The sequence below is a fragment of the Sminthopsis crassicaudata genome, chromosome 3 (assembly GCF_048593235.1).
Source record: "Sminthopsis crassicaudata isolate SCR6 chromosome 3, ASM4859323v1, whole genome shotgun sequence".
Classification (NCBI taxonomy): domain Eukaryota; kingdom Metazoa; phylum Chordata; class Mammalia; order Dasyuromorphia; family Dasyuridae; genus Sminthopsis; species Sminthopsis crassicaudata.
This window is the reverse complement of record NC_133619.1, coordinates 56,709,279-56,732,383: the sequence shown is the minus strand read 5'-3', so window position 1 is coordinate 56,732,383 and position 23,105 is coordinate 56,709,279. Positions and strand designations below refer to the sequence as shown.

At 35.5% G+C, this 23,105-nt stretch overlaps 1 protein-coding gene across 1 annotated transcript in view; it reads right to left on the bottom strand.

The window, feature by feature from the left end:
* Positions 1-22,610, bottom strand: part of DOCK10 (dedicator of cytokinesis 10) — a 325,083-nt gene extending 302,473 nt beyond the window's left edge. The window contains exon 1 of the mRNA XM_074298584.1: positions 22,392-22,610. Coding sequence (XP_074154685.1) covers positions 22,392-22,517 — 126 coding nt within the window. The 5' untranslated portion in view covers positions 22,518-22,610. The remainder of the gene's footprint in view (positions 1-22,391) is intronic.
* Positions 22,611-23,105: the final 495 nt, after the last annotated feature.

Here is a 23,105-nt window from a genome sequence, read left to right as displayed (position 1 = left end):
TAAAGTTAGACTTAAGTTCAAATGTGGCCTCAGATACTTATTAGCTGTGTTACCTGGGGCAAATCACTTAAGCCTATTAACTTCAGTACCTCATCTATAAGATAAACTGGAGAAGGAAATAGCAAACCACAACAGTATCTTTGCCAAGAAAATTCTAACTGGAGTTGTGGAGAATCATATATAAATAAAACAACTCAATAAAAACAAATGTATAAATCAAAAACTATGCTTCATCTCTCTTTTCTGTTTCGTTATGTATATATACACACATATGTGCATACACACATATCTATATCTATACACATACACATACACATACACACACACACACACACACACACACACACACACACACACACATATATATGACCTTAAGGCAAAGTGCAGTGAGCAAAACCAGAATAATTTCTACTGTAATGTCAACATTATAAAAACAACTTTGGAGACTTTTTTAAACTGATGAACAATGAAATAAGAACACTGTAAAGAGGAACAGCTTTGAAAGCTTTAAGAGCTATGATGAATAATCCCAAAGGATCAACAATGAATCATATGATCCACTTCCTGTCAAAGAGGTGATAGACTTAGGATGCAGAAGGACCTGTTACATTTTTACATCTGTTTTGCTTTCCTATGCTCATTTGACACCAAGAATATGTTTTCCTTCTTTTTAAAATGGGGTAGGAAGGAAATAAAATAGATTTATGTCAATTATTTTTTAAAGAGAAGCTAGGGAAGGGTACTACAGGTGTGGAATAGTTCATGCACTTTCAGATAATTGTTTTACTTTGTTACAAGATACTTGTCAGGCAGCAAAGGAAATCTGTAAATATAAAGTAAAAACAAATCATTTCAATAAATGAGAAAGAAGGAAGGAAGGAGGGAGGGAAGAAAGAAAGACAGTGAATGATGGAAAGAAGGAAGGAAAGAAAAAAGGAGAGAAGAAAAAAAGGGAAGGAAGTAGGGAGAGAAGTTTTGTATTTGGAATCAAGGAGCCCTGAGTTCAAATTCTGTTTTATATGCTTAACTAGCTGTGTGGAAATGGGCAAGATATTCAACTTCTTTCAGCTCTTCAGCCTCCAAATCTGTAAAATGGGGAAAATAGCATCAATCACATTGAGTTGTTGATCATATCTGTAAAGTGATTTGTAAACCTTCAAGGGACAAATATACATACTTATATGTTTATCTGAATGCATATATATGCTAACTAGTATTTACTAATAAGGATATGCAGACTTTATTCTCAAAAGAGTTTCTGACACAAAAAGGTTAAAAGCAGTCTAAATCTTTTCAGTGATTACAACCATATTTTTTATCTTCTAACATAATAATTTAAAAAAATTAATGCATAATAAAATTGGTCAAAAGTAAGTTTTATTATAGAAGAAAACAATGTTCCCTCTAAATTTCATGACTTGAATGAACAAAATATGGTAATTGAATATGTCTGAGTAGATTTTATTGTTGGAATAAAAAAAGAACAAAGTTAATTTGACATGTTTAATGACATGTATAATGGCTATTTTGCTATATAATAACTAGACTTAAATAGTAGATAGGTCATATAAATGACTACTTACCATTACTCTTGCAAAGATAAACGTTTCAAGCATTTCATTTTTTAATTAGAAATTTTATTAAAAATATTAACATTTTAACAAAAGAGAACAGTGGCACTTTCTAATACTAAAGACTATTTCATTCATTTCTAAGGCTAGGTCACAATGCTTTGACTTTCTTTGCTGCAAAAATAAAAGGTTTGGGTCTCCAGATAGTACCCTTCAGAGGGTACTCTGAGCAGCTCTATTCCCACTTATTTGTCTCCTTTCTATGGGTTTAAACATTCACATTTGCATAAAAAATCAACTTCACAAACATATGATGGGAAAATAGGACTGGTCTATAATTCATATATAAAAAAAGCAAATAACTTGTGGGTTTTCTTAGTCTTTAGAATCAACATAAATCAATAAAGCAATGGGAGATAAAGAGGAAGCATTAATTAAGCACTTACCATGTGCCAGGTACTTTTCTAAGTACTATACAAATATCTCATTTGATTTTCAGTGTTTCACAACACTGCATGTTATAGTATTATAGGTGCCGTGACTTCCATTTTACCCCCATTTCCTAAAGAAACTGAGAAGGGTTGAGGGTAAGTGACTTGCCCAGTTTACCTATCTAGCTAATAAATTTCTGAGGGGATATTTGAACTCAGGTATGATGACAATAGGCCTATTCATGGTCTAACCACAGGGCCATCTAGTTACTTAGGTAGGCATGATAATTAAATAAAACTAATGCAAACCTTAAGAAAAACATTAATCTCAAGAATTAGGGAGCCATGAAGCATAAATGCCTTAGTAGGATGTAAAATTCCTGAAGACTGGCATTATTTTTCACTGTCTAGCATGATGCCTTATCTGTTGTAGGTACTTTATAAATCATTATAGATTTTTTTTTAAAAGATGAAACTACACTCTTAAAAAATAAACCATGATCACACTGGATAAATGCAGTTGTGTTATACTTCACTAGAATCCCGACAGTGGATGTTAAATTTAAATGATCTAAACCCCATAGTTGGAGGAAGCAAGAGAAAGAATGTATGATGGAAACTCCAGGCTGTTTTCTCAGTATTCCATTCCATTTAATCCAATAAGCTTCTACTATATTAAGCATCTACAATCTTCTGGGCATTATCTTAGTTATTAGTTATTAAAGATAGAAAAACAAAAATGAAAAAGTCCTTATAATCAAGGAACTTACATTTTACTGGGTTATATTATGCAGTAGTCTACTGACATACCTATTTTTGGTTTCTCCTCCAACATCAGGAAGGGTTAAAAATTAAAACAATTTGATTCAAGATTCAGGAAAAATCTTATGAATTTAACTCCTGAAATACTATTCCTATTTAATGATAATATAATATAGCTCGAGCAATTTGTTCAGCATTTCCCAGAAGGTCCAACTAAACCACTGTTCGTTATAGGATTGGGAAAGAACTGTCAAAATTCTGGGGACCATGTTTCCTGAATTTTAACTAAATCATTTCCTTCTTCCCACTGCAAGTTTTTACTAAGATTCTGCCACATGACTGCTAGTAGCATCAGTGGCAGTGACAGTGATACAGCACCTCCTCTCCCTCATCTTAGAAGAAACAACAGATATGCTCAGAATACCCACTAGTGAGAGGAGCTGTTGTTTGAACTACTTCTGTCACCTAGATGACTGAATCTTGCTTATCCAAATTTTTTTTCCACATTGTATAACACTGCACTTTATCTTTGAATTCACAATTACGGAAGCCAGATAAACAACATTTCTGTTATGTGAATTTCTTGTATTGGGAAAGGAATGGAACATGTCATTTTTCTTTTCCAGAATCCATAGAAGAATAGAATTATGCAACTGAAAAAAAGCTACTGAAGGCCATTAAGTATAATCTTTTAATTTTAATTCTGTAGAAATCAAAGCCCATAGGAAAGGTGACTTGGCCAAGGACACGTAGCTAGTAATAGGTAGGAGTTAAGTCTTAAACCTTGATCTTTGGATTTCCAAGTTTGTTTGAATAATATCACAGAAGACATCAGAAATTTGTATATATCCTAGAATGACACTGGAAAGCAAAAGTGACATCATATTTAACTTTTTGTTAGAGTTTTAGACTCTGAGTAAGGAAAATATGGATTTGAAATCAGATTAGACTCTTAGTCACTGTAATGCTTGAAAGCAAGGACTGGTCCACCTGTAGTCTACCACAGCAGACCTCAGAGCATCTGGCCCATCTTGACTTCTTAAATTCTTATAGCTTTCAGTTTCACATTCTTTATCTGTAAAATGAAATAATAATACTTTCAGTATCTACCTCACAGCATTGTTTTAAGGATCAAATGGGATGTTGTTAAAGTGTTTTTTAGATCTTTGAATCTCTACAAATGTCAAATGCCCATTAGTGGTAATGTCATTACTTCATAAATCAAACTAAATACATTACAAAGTCTATGTGAGCTTGTGAAAAATCCTATTCATTGCTAAGGTAACTTTTCAGATTGCCCTTTCTTCTTCCTTCTCTTTCCCAGTCCCTTGCCCCCAATCAAAACTTAACTCTTTAGAAAATATTTAATATGGTTTCAGAATCAGGAAGTCCTCCATTCAAGGTCAACTTTTATCTTTTATTGGTTGTGTGATCCTAGGCTTTTAACCTATTTGTGACCACATTCAACAAAGACCAAAAATAGAAGAATAGCTACTACATTAAATTATAGTTTGAATCAGATGATAAAAAGTTAATTTGGAGGAAGAGGTATTTTGGAGATGGGAGTGTAGGTACAAAGAGAGCTTACATTTAATAGATGCTTCATTCCTACAATTACACATCACAAGAACTCAACATAGCCAAGAATCAATTATGCTATTTATTCTTCTTAAGAAGGACTGGTACAGAAGAGGACAGGCAGGAGGAAGAGGCAAAGGTTCTAATTATTCTTTTGCTCCCTGACACACTAGTAATAGATAACTCTAGGAGATTTCTGGTGAATATAGAATTGTCAAGCCAGCTGCAAACCACTACAGATGCAAGGATTCAGCAAAGAGATTTTGATATTAGTATCCCTTCCTATGAGTTTTAGAAGGGGAAGTGGGCCAAGGCCTTGATTCTTTGGCTGTCTTTGTGGTCTAATTAGCTATCTTGCACAACATTTGAACAATGAAATCTAAAGCTACATTTCTGCCAAAATGCTAGTCATTTTGTCCTTTGCCAACAGAGAAAGATATTTCCCATAAGTATGTTCTTCTAAATGAACATGTTCTCCCTTGTTCTTCATTGAAGATATTGGAAGAGGTCTCAGAATTTCATTGCTTTTGCAAATACTGAATTTAGGGGGGAAATTACACTTTAAAATCACATTTCCCTCTCTAAATGTCCAATAACCCCAAAAGCTCTCTCTACCAGTGAGTAGGCATTCACTGAAGTCATTCTATACTGACAAAATGAAACATTCAAACAAGTATAATAGAAAAATTTCCTGATTTTCTACACAGAAGTAGAAGTTTATTCACAAATATTTTAAACAATCTCATTTTTAAATATCATCAAATTTTAAATGTATTTTCACTCTCCCCTTTCAATCAATTTTCAGGGCTGCTGCCCAAATAATCTCCCCAAAGAACAAATCTTACCACATTCTTCACTGGCTCCCTATAAACTCCTCAGCTTTGTATTTAAAATCTTTCTCAATCTGTCTTCAGCCTATATTTCTAGGAATATTTCACATTATTCCTCTTGATAAGTACTACATTCCAACCAAATCTATATCTTTTTTTGGTTGTTCCACAAATTTGACATTACATCTTTTTTAAAGGGTGAGTTCATCTCCAAAAGTAATTCCTTTTTGGAAGAGCAAGACAGAAAAAAAAGACCAGAAATGGAGACAAAGAGACATAGAGAGAAAATCTAGTATATTTCTGGATAACTGAAATCTCCCATCCATAATATGTTATGCTCTGTTCCAGGCATTTTATTTGTTTCCCAGATGGTTTTTTAGCAAAGAGTGAATGACTTCTGTTTTTCTTCCTTTGATCTTCATCTATATACTCCTCCTCCTGTTTTCCCTCTCTGGTTCCTAATATTTTATACTAGCATACCTTTTGAATACATAGTGCCAACCAACCTCCTCTCTAACCTATCCTTTTCTTTTAAATGTGATACCCATCCAGAGTCATAATCTAGTCATAGATTTTCTCTCACTGTTTCAGTAATAATTATGGGTCAAGATTATTTCCTGTGTTAATATTCCTTGTTTGTTGTTTGATGTTGAAACTCTGAGAATTTATGTATAGACACTTGGGATATGAGTATTTTATTTTATTCTTTCCATAGATTTTGAAGCTATGAATTTCTGTGTATCTTAGCTGCTAGTCTTCCTTCTTCTTTGAATCCATATTCTCTATAACATCTTACAAAAGAGATACATTTAAACTTCTTCACCCATTTTTGGTAGTTTAAAATACTTTTTAATAAATCAGACTTTCTTACATATTCTCTATCTCTGGCCAGGAATCTATCAACCCTATACTGTAAGTCATGATCCATAAATTAAAATCCTTTTCTTGGACATTACTTTTTAGTCAGCTATTAACTTTACAAATTTTTTTTTTTTGCATCCCTGTCTCTCAATGGCCAATCATGAAGAAATAGAACTGGTTCCTTTTTAGTTCCAAGCTTCTAGCCCAAAACTTCTTAATAATAATGATAGTTTTTTAAATCACTTTTGATAGTAACATTTTAATCCAAGAAGACTACTCTCATAGTTGTCATCTGCTTTGATAACATCTCAGGAGGTTCTCTGTTATATCTTGGATATAAACTCCAAGAAGATAACATCTTTCTTCATTGTTGTTATCAATAACTGCTTCAGTAGGCAGGGAATCAATAGTCACTAATACTCTTCACACCTTCCTCTGCCCCTATTAGATGATCTCTCATCAGATAGATGCTATGGATCTGCCATGTCATTCTTGCAAGAAAAAGATATGCTTCCTCAGAATATCTTCTCTTCAGGAAGAATCTTGGATCTGTTTAAAAGTACTAATCATATAGCTGTACTTTTCCTTCTGTGTAATATTCCCATTCTCTATCATCTTGACAAATCATCTTTTCTTCTCCTCTTCAGATGTGTTTTTCCCTATTGAAGCCTTGCCTCCAGTTCTATCCTCTCTAACAACCTAGAATGTGGAGTTCAGTTCCTTTACCTTCTTCTCCAAAGAAAGATCAGCCTACACTTGGAGCACATAACAGAAACTTATCTTCCTCCTGCTTTTTTTTTCTCCATGAAAGCCAGAAATAAAAATATTTTGAGATAATCTTAATGTCCATTATCGTTTCCATTTGGAAATTATCATGCTTACTTGGAAGGTACACACACTTTAGAAGTCTCTTGTGTTTATCACAAGATAAACTATTCTATTTTGTGATATAGTAATGTATGTACTAATTTGTGATATAGGAATTTATGTACATTGTTTATCTTCCTACTAGGCAATGAGTACCTTAAGGGGAGAGATTCTGTGTAATTTGTTTTTCTATTTTTCCCCATTAACTATTATATGTATTTAATATCTATTTATTGAATAAATTAATATTTAAATTTCTGAAGGAAAAATGTTTTTTACAGAGAATAATATCTTGATTTCAATTTTTCTAAAATTTCTCTTTGTGGGATTAAATTTAGTCCTTGACAGAAAATGTCAATGCATATATGACATAGAATAGTTTAAGCTATATATATATATATATATACGGAAACGGAAATTCAAAATTGCATGAGGAGGCTACCCAATGCACAATGATTCCTAGTTAGATGTATAATCTGGTAGCAAACCATTTGGGCTTCTAATGACTTTTAATATTGCTGGTGTAACTGTCAGCAACAAATATGTATTATAATTATGGAAAATAAGCTTTCTTATTTCCCAATTCCATTTACTAGAATATGATAAAAAAGTTTCAACTTAAGAAATAATGGCCAATCAAGAACCTACTTTTTAACTTACAGAAAGTTTTAGAATTACCATGAAATATTCTTGCTAGCTTTCAAATTATAGCTGAAAAAAATCTTATCTGTACATAATGGTTAGCCAATTTTTTCTCACTGGCTTGGTTGTTTGTTTCATATAGGGAAGAGAAGTATATCTAAATTAAAAGTCTAAATAGTCATCATGATTTCATAGCATCTTTTCTTGTTGGAGTGTTTGAGTGTATTGGTTGTCTTAACTATTTATAGTCATTCAAAGCAAAGCAATTTAATATAGTTGTCTTTACATTCTTGTGCCTTTATTTAAGAGAACTCATTGATCCTAGGAGTCATTTTCACTTTTTATGGAGATACTCTAATGTATTTTTTCTGACCTAGGGAGCAAAAGAATTTTAAAAATTAACTAGATAGACTCTGGATTTCAGAAATAGGCTAATTAATAGATGTTATTGAATATTATATTTGGTAAGAACTTTTGGTTGCTCATTACTGAGTGAAAAGTACATGATAGCATTCTTTGAATAGAAAACAATTTGAAAATAGAGAACAAAAGACATAGACCAGTTTTAATTGATCAATTATTCCCATGATTGTTAAAAGAATTATATTAGGAATGCTTATCAAACCCTTTCTTTTAATTGCCTTGCTTTCAAATAGACCTTAATTCAGTTACTACTGTGAATTTTACTTTGCCCATTATAGGAACTGAAGTAACCAGATGCCTAGCTGAGCAATCTCAATAATTTAAAATAATGAAAAATACATAAATTGAACCTTTAGAAATTAATTAATTAAAATTTAACATTGTAAATTAAAATTGGAATCTCAAATTTGGTTTAGCAAGCAGGGGCAATTATATCCACTCTAACTCAGTTGATAAAGCTTAACATTTACAAAGGAGAGTATTTTTTTCTCTAATGCTTCTAACTCAACCATATTTGTTAAATTTCATTAATTCTACATCATTTAATGTAGGTCAACATGTCAAGGGAAGCTAACATGCCTATTTCTTTCTAGTCCACTGGCATCGATCAGGAAGATGAAAAAAAAATCAGCAGAACATACCTCAAAAAAATCTGTAAACATAACAACAACAACAAAAAAAAAAACATGATCACAAAAGAATTAATGAAATAGGTATAATCCTGAAACATCATGGTTGGAAATGTATTTCTATAAAAGCAAGAAGAAATTCAAAAGATGACTCTTCATATCTGAAAGAATTCTTCAGCAAAATTCTAACTAAACTAGTGCCAATGTGGCTTCCAATCTATTGTTACTAATGTAAGACAAATGCACTAATAATGGGTGACATCTCATGTAGTGCTTTAAAGCTTTGTATCTCAGTATCTCATTTGAATCTCATAATAATTCCATGAAGTAGATAAACCTCATACTTTAAGATTTAAGATAATCCTAGCTTCTGCAATTCTATTAATTATTTAACCCTGAGGCTCTTGTTAAAATGCCAATAAAGATACTTCCATAACATTATTTTACTATTCTGTTTCTAAGGTTTGTTCCTGATAGATTGTTCCACCTTATAACTCTTGGTCACTGACAGTTTGAATCATATGTCTGTGTTCATCTTAATCCCAATTCAATCTGTCATTCCACAGTTCCTCAAACTTTGTATCACAGTGCTTAGCATAGTGCCCAGCATATAGTAGGCACTTAATGAGTGTTTGTTCACTGCCTGATTTAGGAAAAGCACCAAGAAAGTAGCAAAGATTTGCTGTGAAAAACATTTGAAATGGGAGAAAACTCCAAGTATTAAGAGATATAGAGGAAGGAAATGAAGAACTATGATAGTTTAACCATTTTGAAAGACAGCCTGTGAGTAAAGAGCATATCTTGGTAATTCAGAAGGCTTGGGTTCAAGTCACATATTTCACACATGCCAGTGATAGAATAATTGCCAATTGGCTTTAATAGAGGAAGTTTCCTCATGGGAAATTCCCTTTACTAAAGAAATCACAGATTCAGATGAAAAAGAAATAGCTTAAATTCTTGTTTATATGATGATGAGCACAATTTCAACAAAGAGGTAGTTAATTCAAAAGCACAAAAAAACTTAAAAATGACAATAAAAGAAAGGAGAATTCTAGGTAATATTTAGACAACACTTAGGAACTTATGAAGGAAAATAAGTCTTTCTATGAGTTCAAATTTGGCCTCAGATACTGTCTGTGTAGTCTTGGTTAAGTCACTTAATGCTGTTTGCCTCAGTTTCCTCATCTATAAAATGAGCTGGAGAAGGAAATGACAAAACATTCCAGTATCATCAAGAAAACTTCAAATAAGGCCATACAAAGTCATACATGGGTGAAAAAAATGACTCAACAAAATCCTATCCAGACCAAAATCTCCCATCAGAATGGAGGAGACATTCAGGATTGTTTTCATTCTATCAGAGGTGCCCTGCTTATTTCCTGTGGCACTGGTTCAATAGTCATTTCTTTTCTCACAAGTATCTTGAATATTTTCCTAGTCATGGGATCTTGCTCATCCGCCTAACAATAAGTCCTGATCTCCGTTGTATTAGGACAGAAAGCTAATTGATACAGTAGCTAGCTCTCTGGAGTTGGAGTCAGGAAGATCTGAAGTCAAATCTGGTTTTGTATATTTACCAAGCTCTGTAATTCTGAGCAATTTAAACCTGTTTGTCTCACCTATAAAATGGGAATAATAATAAAACTTACCTGTTGTGAAGATTCATGGTGTGGGTTTCAAACCATTTGTTCCCAGGCTGGGGGCTCATCCTGCCCCTTACCTATACAACATCCTTCTGTTACAGACATAAAATGCCAGCCATTGGCCTTAACTTAATGCAATGACTAGGTGCAAGGATTATGTTCCAGAGAGTAAGACCTTGGGTGTTCATGACTATCACAACAGTCTCCCTACTAGAATGCAAGGTCCATGAGGTCAGGGACTATTTCATTTTTATGTTTTAACCCCAGCAATTAATGTAGTGCCTTTTTCCTAGTATGTACTTGTAAGGATGTGGTTCCCGCAAAACAAGAGAAGGGAATTGTAAGGGCCTTTTAAATGGGTGGTGCCACAGCGCAACAGGAGATTGAGTGCCCCAGGAAGTAATTTCTGTGCATATAGGACTGCCCTGTGGGTGGGATCCTGTCCATATTGAGATAGCTTCCTAATGGGTGACAACTCTCTTGCTGGTTGGCTGTGTGTGTGACCTCACAGGCCCTTTATAAGCCCACTGCAGACAGCAGTCGCTCTCTTTAACCTGGCTCCCTAACCTGGGGTGACCAAGTCAAGCCAAGCTGAAGGATAGCAGAGAGGTAAGGAGTTTGGTAGTAAACATGTGGGTCTTCAGACCAGGTGTTCACTAGGGAGCTGACAAGTCAGGGCATTATGTGAGTAGGTATAATAAAGGCTTTTAAGATTACACGTGACTATTCTTGAGCGTGCTACTGGTTATTAAACTATAGATTCTAGAGATCGTGGCCAGAGACCTTTGAAGACCTCAGAGGAGGTGAGCCAGGTAGAGTTGACACTGCAAAGGTCAGTGGTCAAAGGTACTGTGTTGGGCCTAGGGCAGACTAGTAATTGTAACTGCCAGGAGGGTATGTTACATGTACTTAATAAAATGTTTGTGGTACCTGATGTTGGTATCAGCCCCAAAGTCAGACTTTAACACCTGCTGATGTGTTTGTTCTTTCCTACTCTTAGAAAAGCTATGCCCTCCCATCACTGTCATAATTATATTTTGTATACCTGAATATGTCAATGGAATGTAATCTTATCAATGTTGGTATTCCCTCCAATTATTCAGATGGCAATCCATCCACACCTGCTCATCTTTTGTAATTATCTATTATCTCCCATAAGTTTTTTTCTAAATTCTATTTTTAAAACTTTAAAAAATTTTTCAAAACATATGGAAAACCTTGTCTTCCTAATTTTTTTTCCTTCCCTCTCCTAGATGTCAAGTAATCCAAGATATGTTAAACACATACAATTATTCTATATATATTTCCATAATTATCATGCTGCACAACAAAAATCAGATCAAAAAAAACTGAGAAAGAAAACAAAATGTAAGCAAACAACAACAAAAAATGAAAATACTCTGTTGTGATTCATAGTCAATCTCCACCACAGTCCTCTCTCTGGGTGCAGATGGCTCTCTCCATCACAAGACCATTGGAACTGGTCTAAATCACCTCCATGTTGAAAAGAGCCATGTTCATCAGAATTGATCATATCTAGTTGCTGCTGTATACAGTGATATAATGTTCTCTTAATTCTACTCATTTCACTTAGCATCAGTTCGTGTAAGTCTCTGCAGGCCTTTCTGAAATCATCCTGCTGATTTTTTTTCTTATAGAACAATAATATCCCATAACATTCATATACCATAATTTATTCAGCCATTCTCCAACTGATGGGCATCTACTGAGTTTCCAGTTCCTTACTACTACAAGAAGGACTGCTACAAATATTTTTGCACGTGTAGGTCTTTTCTCTTTATGATCTCTTTGGGATACAAGCCCAGCAGAGACATTTTTATCAAAGGATATGCACAGTTGGATAACTATTTGGGCATAGTTCAATATTGCTCTCTAGAATGACTGAATCAGTTCACAACTCCACCAATAATATATTAGTGTCCAAGTTTTGCCTCATCCCCTCCAACATTCATCTTTATCCTATCATCTTAGCCAATCTGAAAGGTGTGTAGTGCTACTTAAGAATTGTCTTAATGTATATTTCTTTGATTAATAGTGATTTAGAGCATTCTTTCATATGACTAGATTTCCTCATCTGAAAATGATCTATTCATCTCCTTTGACAATTTATCAATTGTATTCTTATAAATTTTCATCAATTCTCTATATATTTTAGAAATGATGTCTTTATCAGAACCCTTACATGTAAAATTTCCCCCCAGTTTACTGCTTCCCTTCTAATCTTGTCTGCATTGGTTTTGTTTGTACAAAAATATTTTAACTTAATATAATCAAAATTATCTATTTTGCTTTCCATTAGGTACTCTAGTTCTTCTTTGGCCGCAAATTACTTCCTTCTCCACAGATCTGAAAGATATACTATCCTTTGTCTTCTAATTTGCTAAAGTATCACTCTTTATCCCATACATTTTCTATAGGGCTACCACCAATCTGTTGGACAATTTTCCTCTAAATCCTTTAATATCATACTGATCCAAACGGGTGATTCACTGAAAAATTTGTGGGGCCGGATGAAATAACAATCGATATGGAAGCTCTTGAAGTCTAGTGATGGTGTAATTATTGTCAATTCTAATGCTAATTGGAAACAATACATTATTGTGTGGTTAGTCCTTTAAGCCATTTTCTTTAAATTCTTTTTGATATTTGATATAGTTCTGCATTTTTGAAATCTAGTTTCTTTTAGAACTTTATAAGTTGTGATATTTTAAAAATATAAATAAGGCAATATTAATAGAATATTTTTGAAATTCCAATCTGAAATATGAGTTAAAGCATTAAAACAAGTTATAAAATTGTTTTAATATTTTAACATATGTTGGTATGATATTATTTCTTGCATTTTTAAAATTACAATCTATGAGAAAAGACTCCCAAAATTTCAGTAGCTAGTACCCCCAGAAAATTTAGATTTAGATTTATAAGAGACCTCAGTGAGCAGCCAATCCAATTCCTTCATTTTCCAAATGAAGAAACTAGTAAGAGAAGTTGTTGACTTGTCAAGGTTAGAGAGGAAGAAATCATAAGAGGTAGGATTTGAAAGCAGACTTTTTGACTCCAGAGATAATATATTTTTTCACTGTACCAAGTGGTTGTTTTAATTTACTTCTAATTATTATGATACAGAGATTCATAGACAAATTAGAGATTTTCTTAAGGACACACAATCTGTCAAAAAAAGAAATATGATTAACTCCCCCAATTTAGGAATGTTTTCCTTAATTCTTTTTAAATGATGGAAAACATAATCAATGCAATGACAGATATAGCAAAACTCTGCAAGAATGACACATGGGATAGAAGTTTCTCTCTTGGTGAGAGGAGGCTTGTGAAGAAAGAAAGGAAACAGAAACATGTCAATATTCAATATGAACTTTATATGCCTTCAAGTATTGCATGGGGAGGGAGAGCCGGGAACAAAAATTTATTAAGTACCTATTCTGTGCCAGATAATTGCTAAGTGTTTTATAAATATCATCTCATTTGATCCTAACAACCCCAGGAAGTAGTGTATTATTATCTTCATTTTACATATGAGAAAACTGAGGTAGACCATAGTTAAATGACTTGCCTGAGATCACACAGCTAATAAATGTCTAAGGTAGAGTTTGAATTCAGGGAGGTCTATTTCATCACCTAGCTACATAGGAACTTTGACTACTCAGTACTATTTGAAAGCTGAGAATGCTGGGATATGGATAGAATTGGTCTCACTACAAAATCACAACATCACTCTATAAGCAGAAAATTGGGTATTCATCAAGAAATCAAAATAAGCAGCAAAAGTCTGACTCCTACAACATCCCTAACTGTTTCTGCCAGCCTTTAAGAAATCTCAAAAATAACCCTAGCCATACCTACAGAGCAACAAGAGGCAGGAAAGGATTTCCCCTTCCTTAAATAGAACCAGATGTCAACCAAGGAATAGCTCCAAGCAAAGAGCATCTCACAGCATCCAGACTATTCTGGTCATTAGGGTACTCTAACAACTAGCCGAGTACCAGTAATGAGGCCATCAACAAATCAAAAACAATTATAAAGTACCAAGTATGTGCCAGGTACTCCACTGGCCACTAGAGATACCAAGGCAAAAAAATAAGAATCCCTTCCCTCAAGACAACATGTATGCAATAAGCATTTATTAAGGCTTTATTACAATTCTGTAACCCCATGGAGATATGAATAAAAACAAACCAAAAAAAAAAAAAAACCAAAACAAAACAAAACAAAACAAAAAAAAAACCCAAAAAGCAAAACCAAGCAAAACAAAACAAAAAAATCTATGACCTTAAGGAGTTGTAATTCTAATGTGAGAAACAGTCTATGGGTAAATCAGTGCCTATAGGGTGTTCCAAAAGTCTTAGTATTAGAGTACAATTAAGTTTGCCTTGGAGGGGAAGAACCAAAAATGGGGTGTCTCAAAAGTCTTGTAAAATTTTAAACTCATAAATCTTAAATGGATTTGATATTTTTATCCAATGTGTCACTCTTACAAAATTTTGCTGTAACTGTCATTGCACTGATTATGTTTTCCATCATTTAAAAAGAATTAGGAAAACATTCCTGAACTAGGGAATTTAATCATGCTTCTTCTTTTGATTGATTATGTGTCCTTAAAAACATCTCTAATTTGTCTGCGACTCTCCACCATAATGAGTGGTAGATTAAGGGGAACAATTTGGTATTGGGTACTTGAAATAAACAAGTGGTAATTTGAAGAGAGAAGTACTAGCATGTTAGCAGGGCTGGAGGGAGGTCTCTTACATAAGACGGAGCTGAGATTTTGAAGGAAACTAGACATTTTAAGATATGGAAATAAAGAGGGACAACATTTAAGAAATATGTCTCTATCTCTAACTTCTCTCCACACACAGAAAGACAGAGTCAGAGAGATAGAGAGACAGAATCAGAGAGACAGAGACACACAAATTCAGAGACAGAGAAGGAAAGAGGTATTTAGAGACAGATCAACAGACAGAAAGACAGATACATACATCCAGAAAAAAAGAGGGACACAGAGAAATGGAGATAGAGAAATAAACCAAGAGATACAAATATGTACATATACAGAGAGACAGAGAGACACAGAGAGACAAATAGAGACATACAAAGAGAGACAGAAAGACAGATACATAGAGAGACAGAAAAAGATAGAAAGAAAGAAACAGACACTCAGAGAGTTATACACATACACAAAGAGAGACAGAGGGAGAAACAGACACACAGAGAGACAGAAAGAGACAGAGATGGAAAAAAAATGACACAAAGAGAGATAGTGACAGAGAGACAGGAACACACAGAGACAAAGACACAAAGAGAAAGGTACTGAAACAGAAAGAGAAAGAGACAAAACCACTCAGAGATGGACACACACACACACACACACAAAGAGACAGAGACAGACAGAAAGACAGAGACAGAGAGAGACAGAGAGGCAGAGGGACAGAAACAGACAGAAAAATCGAGGGCTATGTATGAATCTAGTGCTACGAAGGACACAAAAGATTATCAATCAGGTTGACTTTTATGTTCTTCTCAGAAGTAAGAAAAAAAAAAAAAAGACCAAAGCAACTGACAATTGATAAGTATATCTTAATGCCTAAGCCTTCTTTCTGTCAGCTTCAGACTTCCTCCTTTATCATTTCTTTCTTCTCACTCAAAGTCTTTAAATTAACTTTTACAATCACCCCAGAAGGTCAAAACCATTATCTAGCCTGAATCAACACTAACCACACCAGCCAGATACCTTCACACAAATTTGTATTGACTTTCTTAACAGAAAAAAGACTAATTGAATTTGTGTGAGACCGTGAGTGAGTGATTTCCACAAAAGCAAATCTACCTCCTTTGAAGAGCTTTGTCAGGAAAAAAAATTGTGTAAGGCTCTGATCTTCTAACCAATGGACTTTTAGTTTACATTTTGTTTTCAACCTTGTTTGGGAACTGACATAAAACCTAGAGCTTTTGTTTTCATTTATGTCATTTTCTGTCCTCCCCCCCTTTTTGAACTATTAATAATATAACCTTGAGAAATTTCTTATTTTGGGAACTTCCCCTCACTTTTTGGAAATAAATTTTTATTGATGTTTTTTGTTTCTCATATCACTCTAATTATTCTAAGAATCTTTTTCCCCTATTAGAAAGTCATCCCCTTCAGTATTTTTTAAAATCTCTACTTCCCTTACCTAATAAAATATCACTGTCCATTTGGGTGTTTTCATTGCTTATGTGTTTCTTGCTTCTCAGACAAGATGTGACCAAAAACTTCTTTTATAAAGGCTATACAAAATGGCATATCCAATCTTGTTCACATGTATATATGCACATATGTGTGTATATACATAATACATTCACATGTATATGTATATATTAGTCTGTATGTATACACATATATATATAAACATGCACACTTTTTATATATGTACACATATATGTTTTATATAGATGTCCTATAAGTCTTTGTTGTTCAGTTTTAAGGCATTAAAACTTATGTTTCCCTATGTTAAAATGTAATCTGTGATATATGACATAATACGTTGTATAATTACATATATTATGTAATATGTACTATAATAGCACATCATATGCTATATGTAATATGCACACATAAAATATGCAATGTATAATATGTATCACATAATTATTTAGGATATGTAATTTATGATATATGCGATATATTATAAAAGGTACACAGTGCCATGATATGTTATATCAGTTATTACTTGTATGTGACATATCATATAGAATATCAGAGATGATATATATGATATAGTGTATCTTATATATATGTATATATATATAAGCTTTATTACTTTAAAACTGAATAACAAAGATTTATGGGCCACTCTATATCAGAAATGATGCATATATATTACACATTACATATGATGTCACATATATTCTATATCACATGTAACATGTACAATAAATATGCCCACATCAATATACATAATGGTATAATGTGCATATTTATGCATATACATCTACTTCTATCATCTAAATCTATCACTCTATCATCTGTCCATCTATTTATCTAGCCATATCTATCTATCCAAGTTTGATTTTGATAGCATCCCTTTGCTTTTCTCTCTCCTCTCTTCTGCCTGGACTCTTAATACCTGCCTCCCCTCATCAATACACACACACACACACACACACACACACTCTCAGACTGCCTCCAATTCTTCCCAATTCAATTGCCTGCCCCCTTCCCAGATTTGCCTTCCCTGGAAGAGTTCTTTCAGTTCAGAGATTTGGATATAGCATATTGAACTGTCATCTAGTTTTATCCCAAGGAGCAAACAAGTGATTTGCTTGTTGTCACAATATATAATAAGCAAAAGAGTTGAGATTGGAACTTCAGTCTTTATCCCCCAAATGCTCCCAAACTACTTCTTATTTTCCCTTGTATTAAAGCAGTAACTACTGAATGAAAGAACCAAGATTTGAGTTCAAATCCTGGCTTTTCTATCTATGTTACCTGTACATGTAAGTCATTTAACTTTCTGAAGCCTCAGTTTCACCATCTATCAAATTAAGAGGTTGGACTAGGTCACTGACTGCTTAGGTCCTTTGCAGTTCTAAATCTATGACCCTATTATCCTTTCCTGGAATGGTAATAACAACAAAACAGGATCTGACTAAACTGATTCATACTAAAGCAAAATGACTCAGAGCCTTAATCTATCCAAAGATATTTGCATTTTAAAAAAGGACCTTTTTAACCAAAATAAATTCCTAATTTGTGAACTTTCAGGCATTGAGAGTGAAATGAGGAATTTCAGCCAGTAGGGGTTCTTTCTGCCAAGACCTTAAATCATGCTACACAGTGCAATTACCTTCTCTGTCTCTGCATAAAGCCAAACAGTATATAAATTCAATCAGAATAAAATAAACCCTGGGGATATCACTTAAGAAAACATTTCTAATTATTTCAGAACTTTTGTACATTTAGGTACTGTAAACATAAGAACAACAAAAAAGAGTGGGCTTGGGTTTCTTAGTGAAAAGGCTACACGTTATGGAACACTCCACATTCTGGAAAATTTTAAAAGGTGCCAGTGGTGCACATCAGATTTTTGAAAACGAGCTTATTCTTTGTCAGGGAAATAAGTCTCTTTGAGAGCTACTTAGCTTAGCTCTGGCAATCCTGTAGGGCATTACAAAAGAAAAAAAAATTAATTAGCTAGAATTTCTATAGCTGTGGTCTACAAAGTTAATGAAATGGGTTATCTCATTTGATTCTCAGACTAACTCTGTGAGGTAGGTAGTATTGTTATACAAATTTTACAGACGAGGAAACTGAGGCAGAGATATTAAAGGGCTTGAATGGTTGCATAGTCAATAAGTATCTAAAGCAAGATTCAAACTCCAGTTTTCTTCATTCTAAGTCTATCCCTTTAGCTGCTAACTAAAGTAATACATATGGCTTACTGGAAGTGTTATCCTTTTGTAAAACTATAAAATAAATGAAGATTATTTTCAGCAATAATGCCTTCTCTTCTTCCTCTGTTTCTTAGGCAACAACCTCCATAATCCCATCTTTGTTGTTTTCCTAATTCAAAGCCTTCATGTTACTATCTTCACCATCCAAGGTTCTATCAATACTCAATTAAAGTTAACTTTTCTGACACTCAGTCTCAAGGTATTATTGAAATAACCTGAGCAAATAAAAGAGTTATAGGGGCATAGGGCTTTGACCCAAGCGCATTTTACTAGTAGACTCCAGGGCATGCCTTCATCATACTACCAAACTAATCAGTGATTCTAATAATTGGAATTTCATATTTGAGGCAAGAAAGACTATTTTTTCTGCTTCTCTAATGTCTTCTTACTTGATGAAGCCTCTATTCCTTCCACCAGGGATTGCCTCTTTTACCTAATTCTGTTTTTTATAATCACTAAATCATTGAGAACTCTCAACAGAAAGTTTCATGAGGACTGGAATCATTCTCAGCTAAACTTTGAATCACTCTCAGTACCTAGCACCATGCCTTTCAAACTTTGGTACATAAACAATGTTTGCTACTGAATTGAATTACAAGTAGAAAAAAGAGAAACTATAAAGTGTTTAAGTGTGTAAAGTTTCCAAGTTGGATTCATACAGTCTGTCTCCCAGGCAGAAATGCAAAATCTGACCTTGGGACTCATTTGCCTGGTGTCTGGTGCCACTAAGGTCATAAGCACAAGTCCTGGGAGTTATAAACTCCTGAAGTAAATAATAGAAAAGAGCAGACCCTGTGAGCAATATCTCATGTTTCACCAGAAAAAAAAGGAAATATGTTTAGAGGAGATGGAGTAGCCTGATTTCAGCATATACGAAGGAGGCAATGTGAGATAGGGTTAAAAATGTTAAGTTAGAGACAGAATGCAGAAAATATTTGAAAGCTTAGTCAACTAAGGAATTCAGATTTCATTCAGTAGAGATAGAAAGCTGTAGAAGAGCTTAAAGCAGGACAGTAACATGATCAAAATATAGCCCAGAAAGCAAAGCCCCCAAAAGATCTTGCCCAAAGTTTCACAGTAGCAATTAAAGAAATCAAGATTCACAATCAGCTCTAGAGTATTGTTCTTAATGGAAAGGCATAGTTGACTTCTCTTTGCTGTAGTTTTTGTTTTGTTTTTGTTTGTTTGTTTTTGTTTTTGTTTTGTTTTGTTTTGTTTTTTTTTTGGTCAAAGCTACACCTATCTGGATGTGTAAAAACATGTGAAATATATTGGCAAAGTTTAGGGCAGGAGTGTTGGCCAGGGTGCTGAAGTAAAGAAAAAGAATTAGGAACATGACTGACTTTAGATTTTTCTTTTCTCCTGACCCTCCTTTAATATTACTTTTAGATATTCTCTCCTAGAGATTATAAATAAGTGGCAGATTTTGAATTGTAAGAAGCCTTAGAGAACATTCAGTCCAATCCTTCATTTTAGAGATAAGAAGAAAGAAGCCTAGAATAGCACAGTAATTTTCTTAAAGACACTCAGAAAATGGATTTGAAACCAGTTTCTCTGATTCAAAATCCATCTCTCTTTCCAATGTACCATGCTGTTCTTCTGTATATGTCTGTTCATTCCTTTCTCTTTCCTTACCCTACTGATCTTAAATCATTTTGATAGGATAATGCAGAATCTCAAATGTTTTATTTTTGAGGGGAGGGAAGAAAGGGATGAAGTATATTGAGGGTGTGCTGTTGGGAAAAATGCTCATGGGATTCTAAGAAATCCTCTGCTGGTATGAAATTAAATATGTTGTATATAAAATGTTTTATACATATAAGTTTAATGTAATTTATAATGATACATATATAATAGTTTTATATTAAATAACAATATATATAAATAACACACACACACATATATATATTATATATATATATATATTACTATGTTGGCCTATGCACAATATTCAAAACTAAAATTAAAGCTTAAATAGTAACATCAGTGGGATATCAAGCAACAATTTCATTATTACAATTAATGAGTCAGGTTATAATCTCTTTCTTAACTGTAGCATGAAAGGATCACTTCTAGTTGCAAAATTTTGTGATTTTTGTTTAAGAAGAAAAAAAAGAAAAACAAGCTGGAAACCAGAGAGAAATTGAAATTAAATTAGATATAAAACTATCATTGGATAACATCACAAACATTGAGGATCAACACAGGCAAGACATTTTTGTAGGGGGGGCTTCTTTACTTACTTTACTCACCCCAACTTTTCTTACTATCTTATTTTTGTACCCAGGGGATAATTCTGTTTTTCTTTTCCTACAATTCACTTTTCTTTTCTTTCTTTCTTTCTTTTTTTTTTTTTTGCACTGAAATGTGCGCCCTAATATCAAGGCCACGTGCTGTTCCTTGACACAAGGAGTGTGTGGTAAACAGTTGAATCACTTCTGGTTAACTGTAGAATTGCAGCCATAGCAATTCAAGCAGAGAACCCCCCCTTGCTGCCAATTTTTGTTCTAATCCAAATGCCCACCACCCACTTTGGAGATGTGGTGCCAGCTCAGTTTCCTCTCCCTGCCAGATAATTGGCTTCCCTTCTGTTCAACTTTGTGACCTCCAGCTTTAGAGAAAACTTCTGGCTCTGGGAAACTGGCCCAGGGAGATCTTGGCCCCATTCACTCTGGTGAATGGCAAAGAGTAACACTTTATTTGACACTTAAAAAGAAGCCATTTAATTCCTACTGATATTTCCTGTCATATTTAAAAAGAAAAACAAAATGAGCAACCAAGAGAGTCTGGCTGAAGGAGAAGCTGGCCAAAAGCACTGAATCTGAACTGATCTGGCCTAGCATGTCCTTCTTGGTAAGCTTCAAGCCTGCTTCCCTGATCATTTCCCGTTTTTTCCCACAAAGATTTTGCTGCCACTTCTATAGGAGCCCTCCTGGAACTAGACACATGCACACAAAGCTATGGTGGCTGATTTCAGATAGCTGGCCTGAGCCCCTGGCTACTCTCTCAAGGGATTTTCCTGGGAAATCACCCAGCACATAGAGGGGCATTTCAATAAGGAAGTAACTGGAAAATTCTGGGGGATGGGAGAAGAGTTCTAGAACATAAAGTCTAATAGAAACCACATGAGACTCGGTGACCCCCTATCTTTTCCTTGCCTATCACTTTTTCTCGGGATGTCACATAATCTTTCTCCATACAAATGTTGAGATAACGATGAATGAATTAATTTTGGGACGTCTTGGATTTTGTACCGAAACCAGAACAGCTGTTCCAGGCACCTGGCCAGCTGTGGGAACGGAGGCTAGAAAAGGACTCCCCAAAGCGAGGTGAAGCAGCCCGGCCTTGGGATTCCCTTGGAGCCCCCAGTTCCTCTCTAAGGAATCTGAGGTTCCTTGACAGTCCTTCTCCTGGAGGCGCACATTCCCGGATCTGTCAGTATTGGATACTCTTTCCAGAGAAGAGGAAGGCTGGGAAGCCCCCTTGAGTCAGAGGAACGCGCAGGACCCCCAGACTCCTTCCCTCCGGGGGAGGGGGCGCGCGGGAAGCAGCAGCGGAGGAAGCGCACACCCCCACACTCCCACATTCCCCCCGCCCCACCCCACCCCCAGCATACTCCCTGGCAGGCACACGCACCAGCGCGCACTTTCCGGCGCCTTGCGCCCCGAGTCCAATACCCCACACTTACCCGCTGCTGGTGCTGCCGGCTGCTGACAGCCACGGCGGCGGCCGAAGCAGCGCTGTGCCTGAGCTCGGCCGCCCCGCCGGGTCTCAGAAGGCTGCGCGTGAACCTGCGGGTTCGCTCTCCGGCCATCTAGCCAGTCCGAGCGCCCGCGCCTTGGGCACCACTGGAGCGCGCAGCTGGAGAGGAGGCGACCGCGCCTCCCGCCCGGCCGAGCCTCTCGACCCACCCGCCTTTCAGGAAGCGGAACTCGGAGCGTTCCCCCCCCCCCTTCTCCCTCGCTGAACTATCTAGAGGCGGTTTTTTTTTTTTTTTTTCCTTTCCCTCTAGCTCCCCCACCCCACCCCACCTCCTCCCTGGCTGCAGCCGCCGCCGCCGCCCCCGCTTGTACAGCTTCTGCGCCACTTTCCAAACTCCCCGTTGTTCTTTCTGTCATCCCCGTCCCACTCTCTGGGCTTCCTCTGGTCGTCTCTGCGGTGGCACCTCTGGCACAGCGCTTTCCGTGCCCGAGGCTGTCCCGCAATGCCACCCGTGCGCACCCTCCAGCTGTCTGACTTACGGGGGTGGGAGACCGGCTTGGGGAGAAAACCTAGGTCAGGGGGACCTAATATCCACCTACATTTCCAGGTTACCTCCCTGAGAGAAGGCACAAGGACGGCTGCTTTTGCCTCCATTTCTTACCCAGTCCTTGACTGTCCGGTGCTGGCAAAGTCCTCTGGC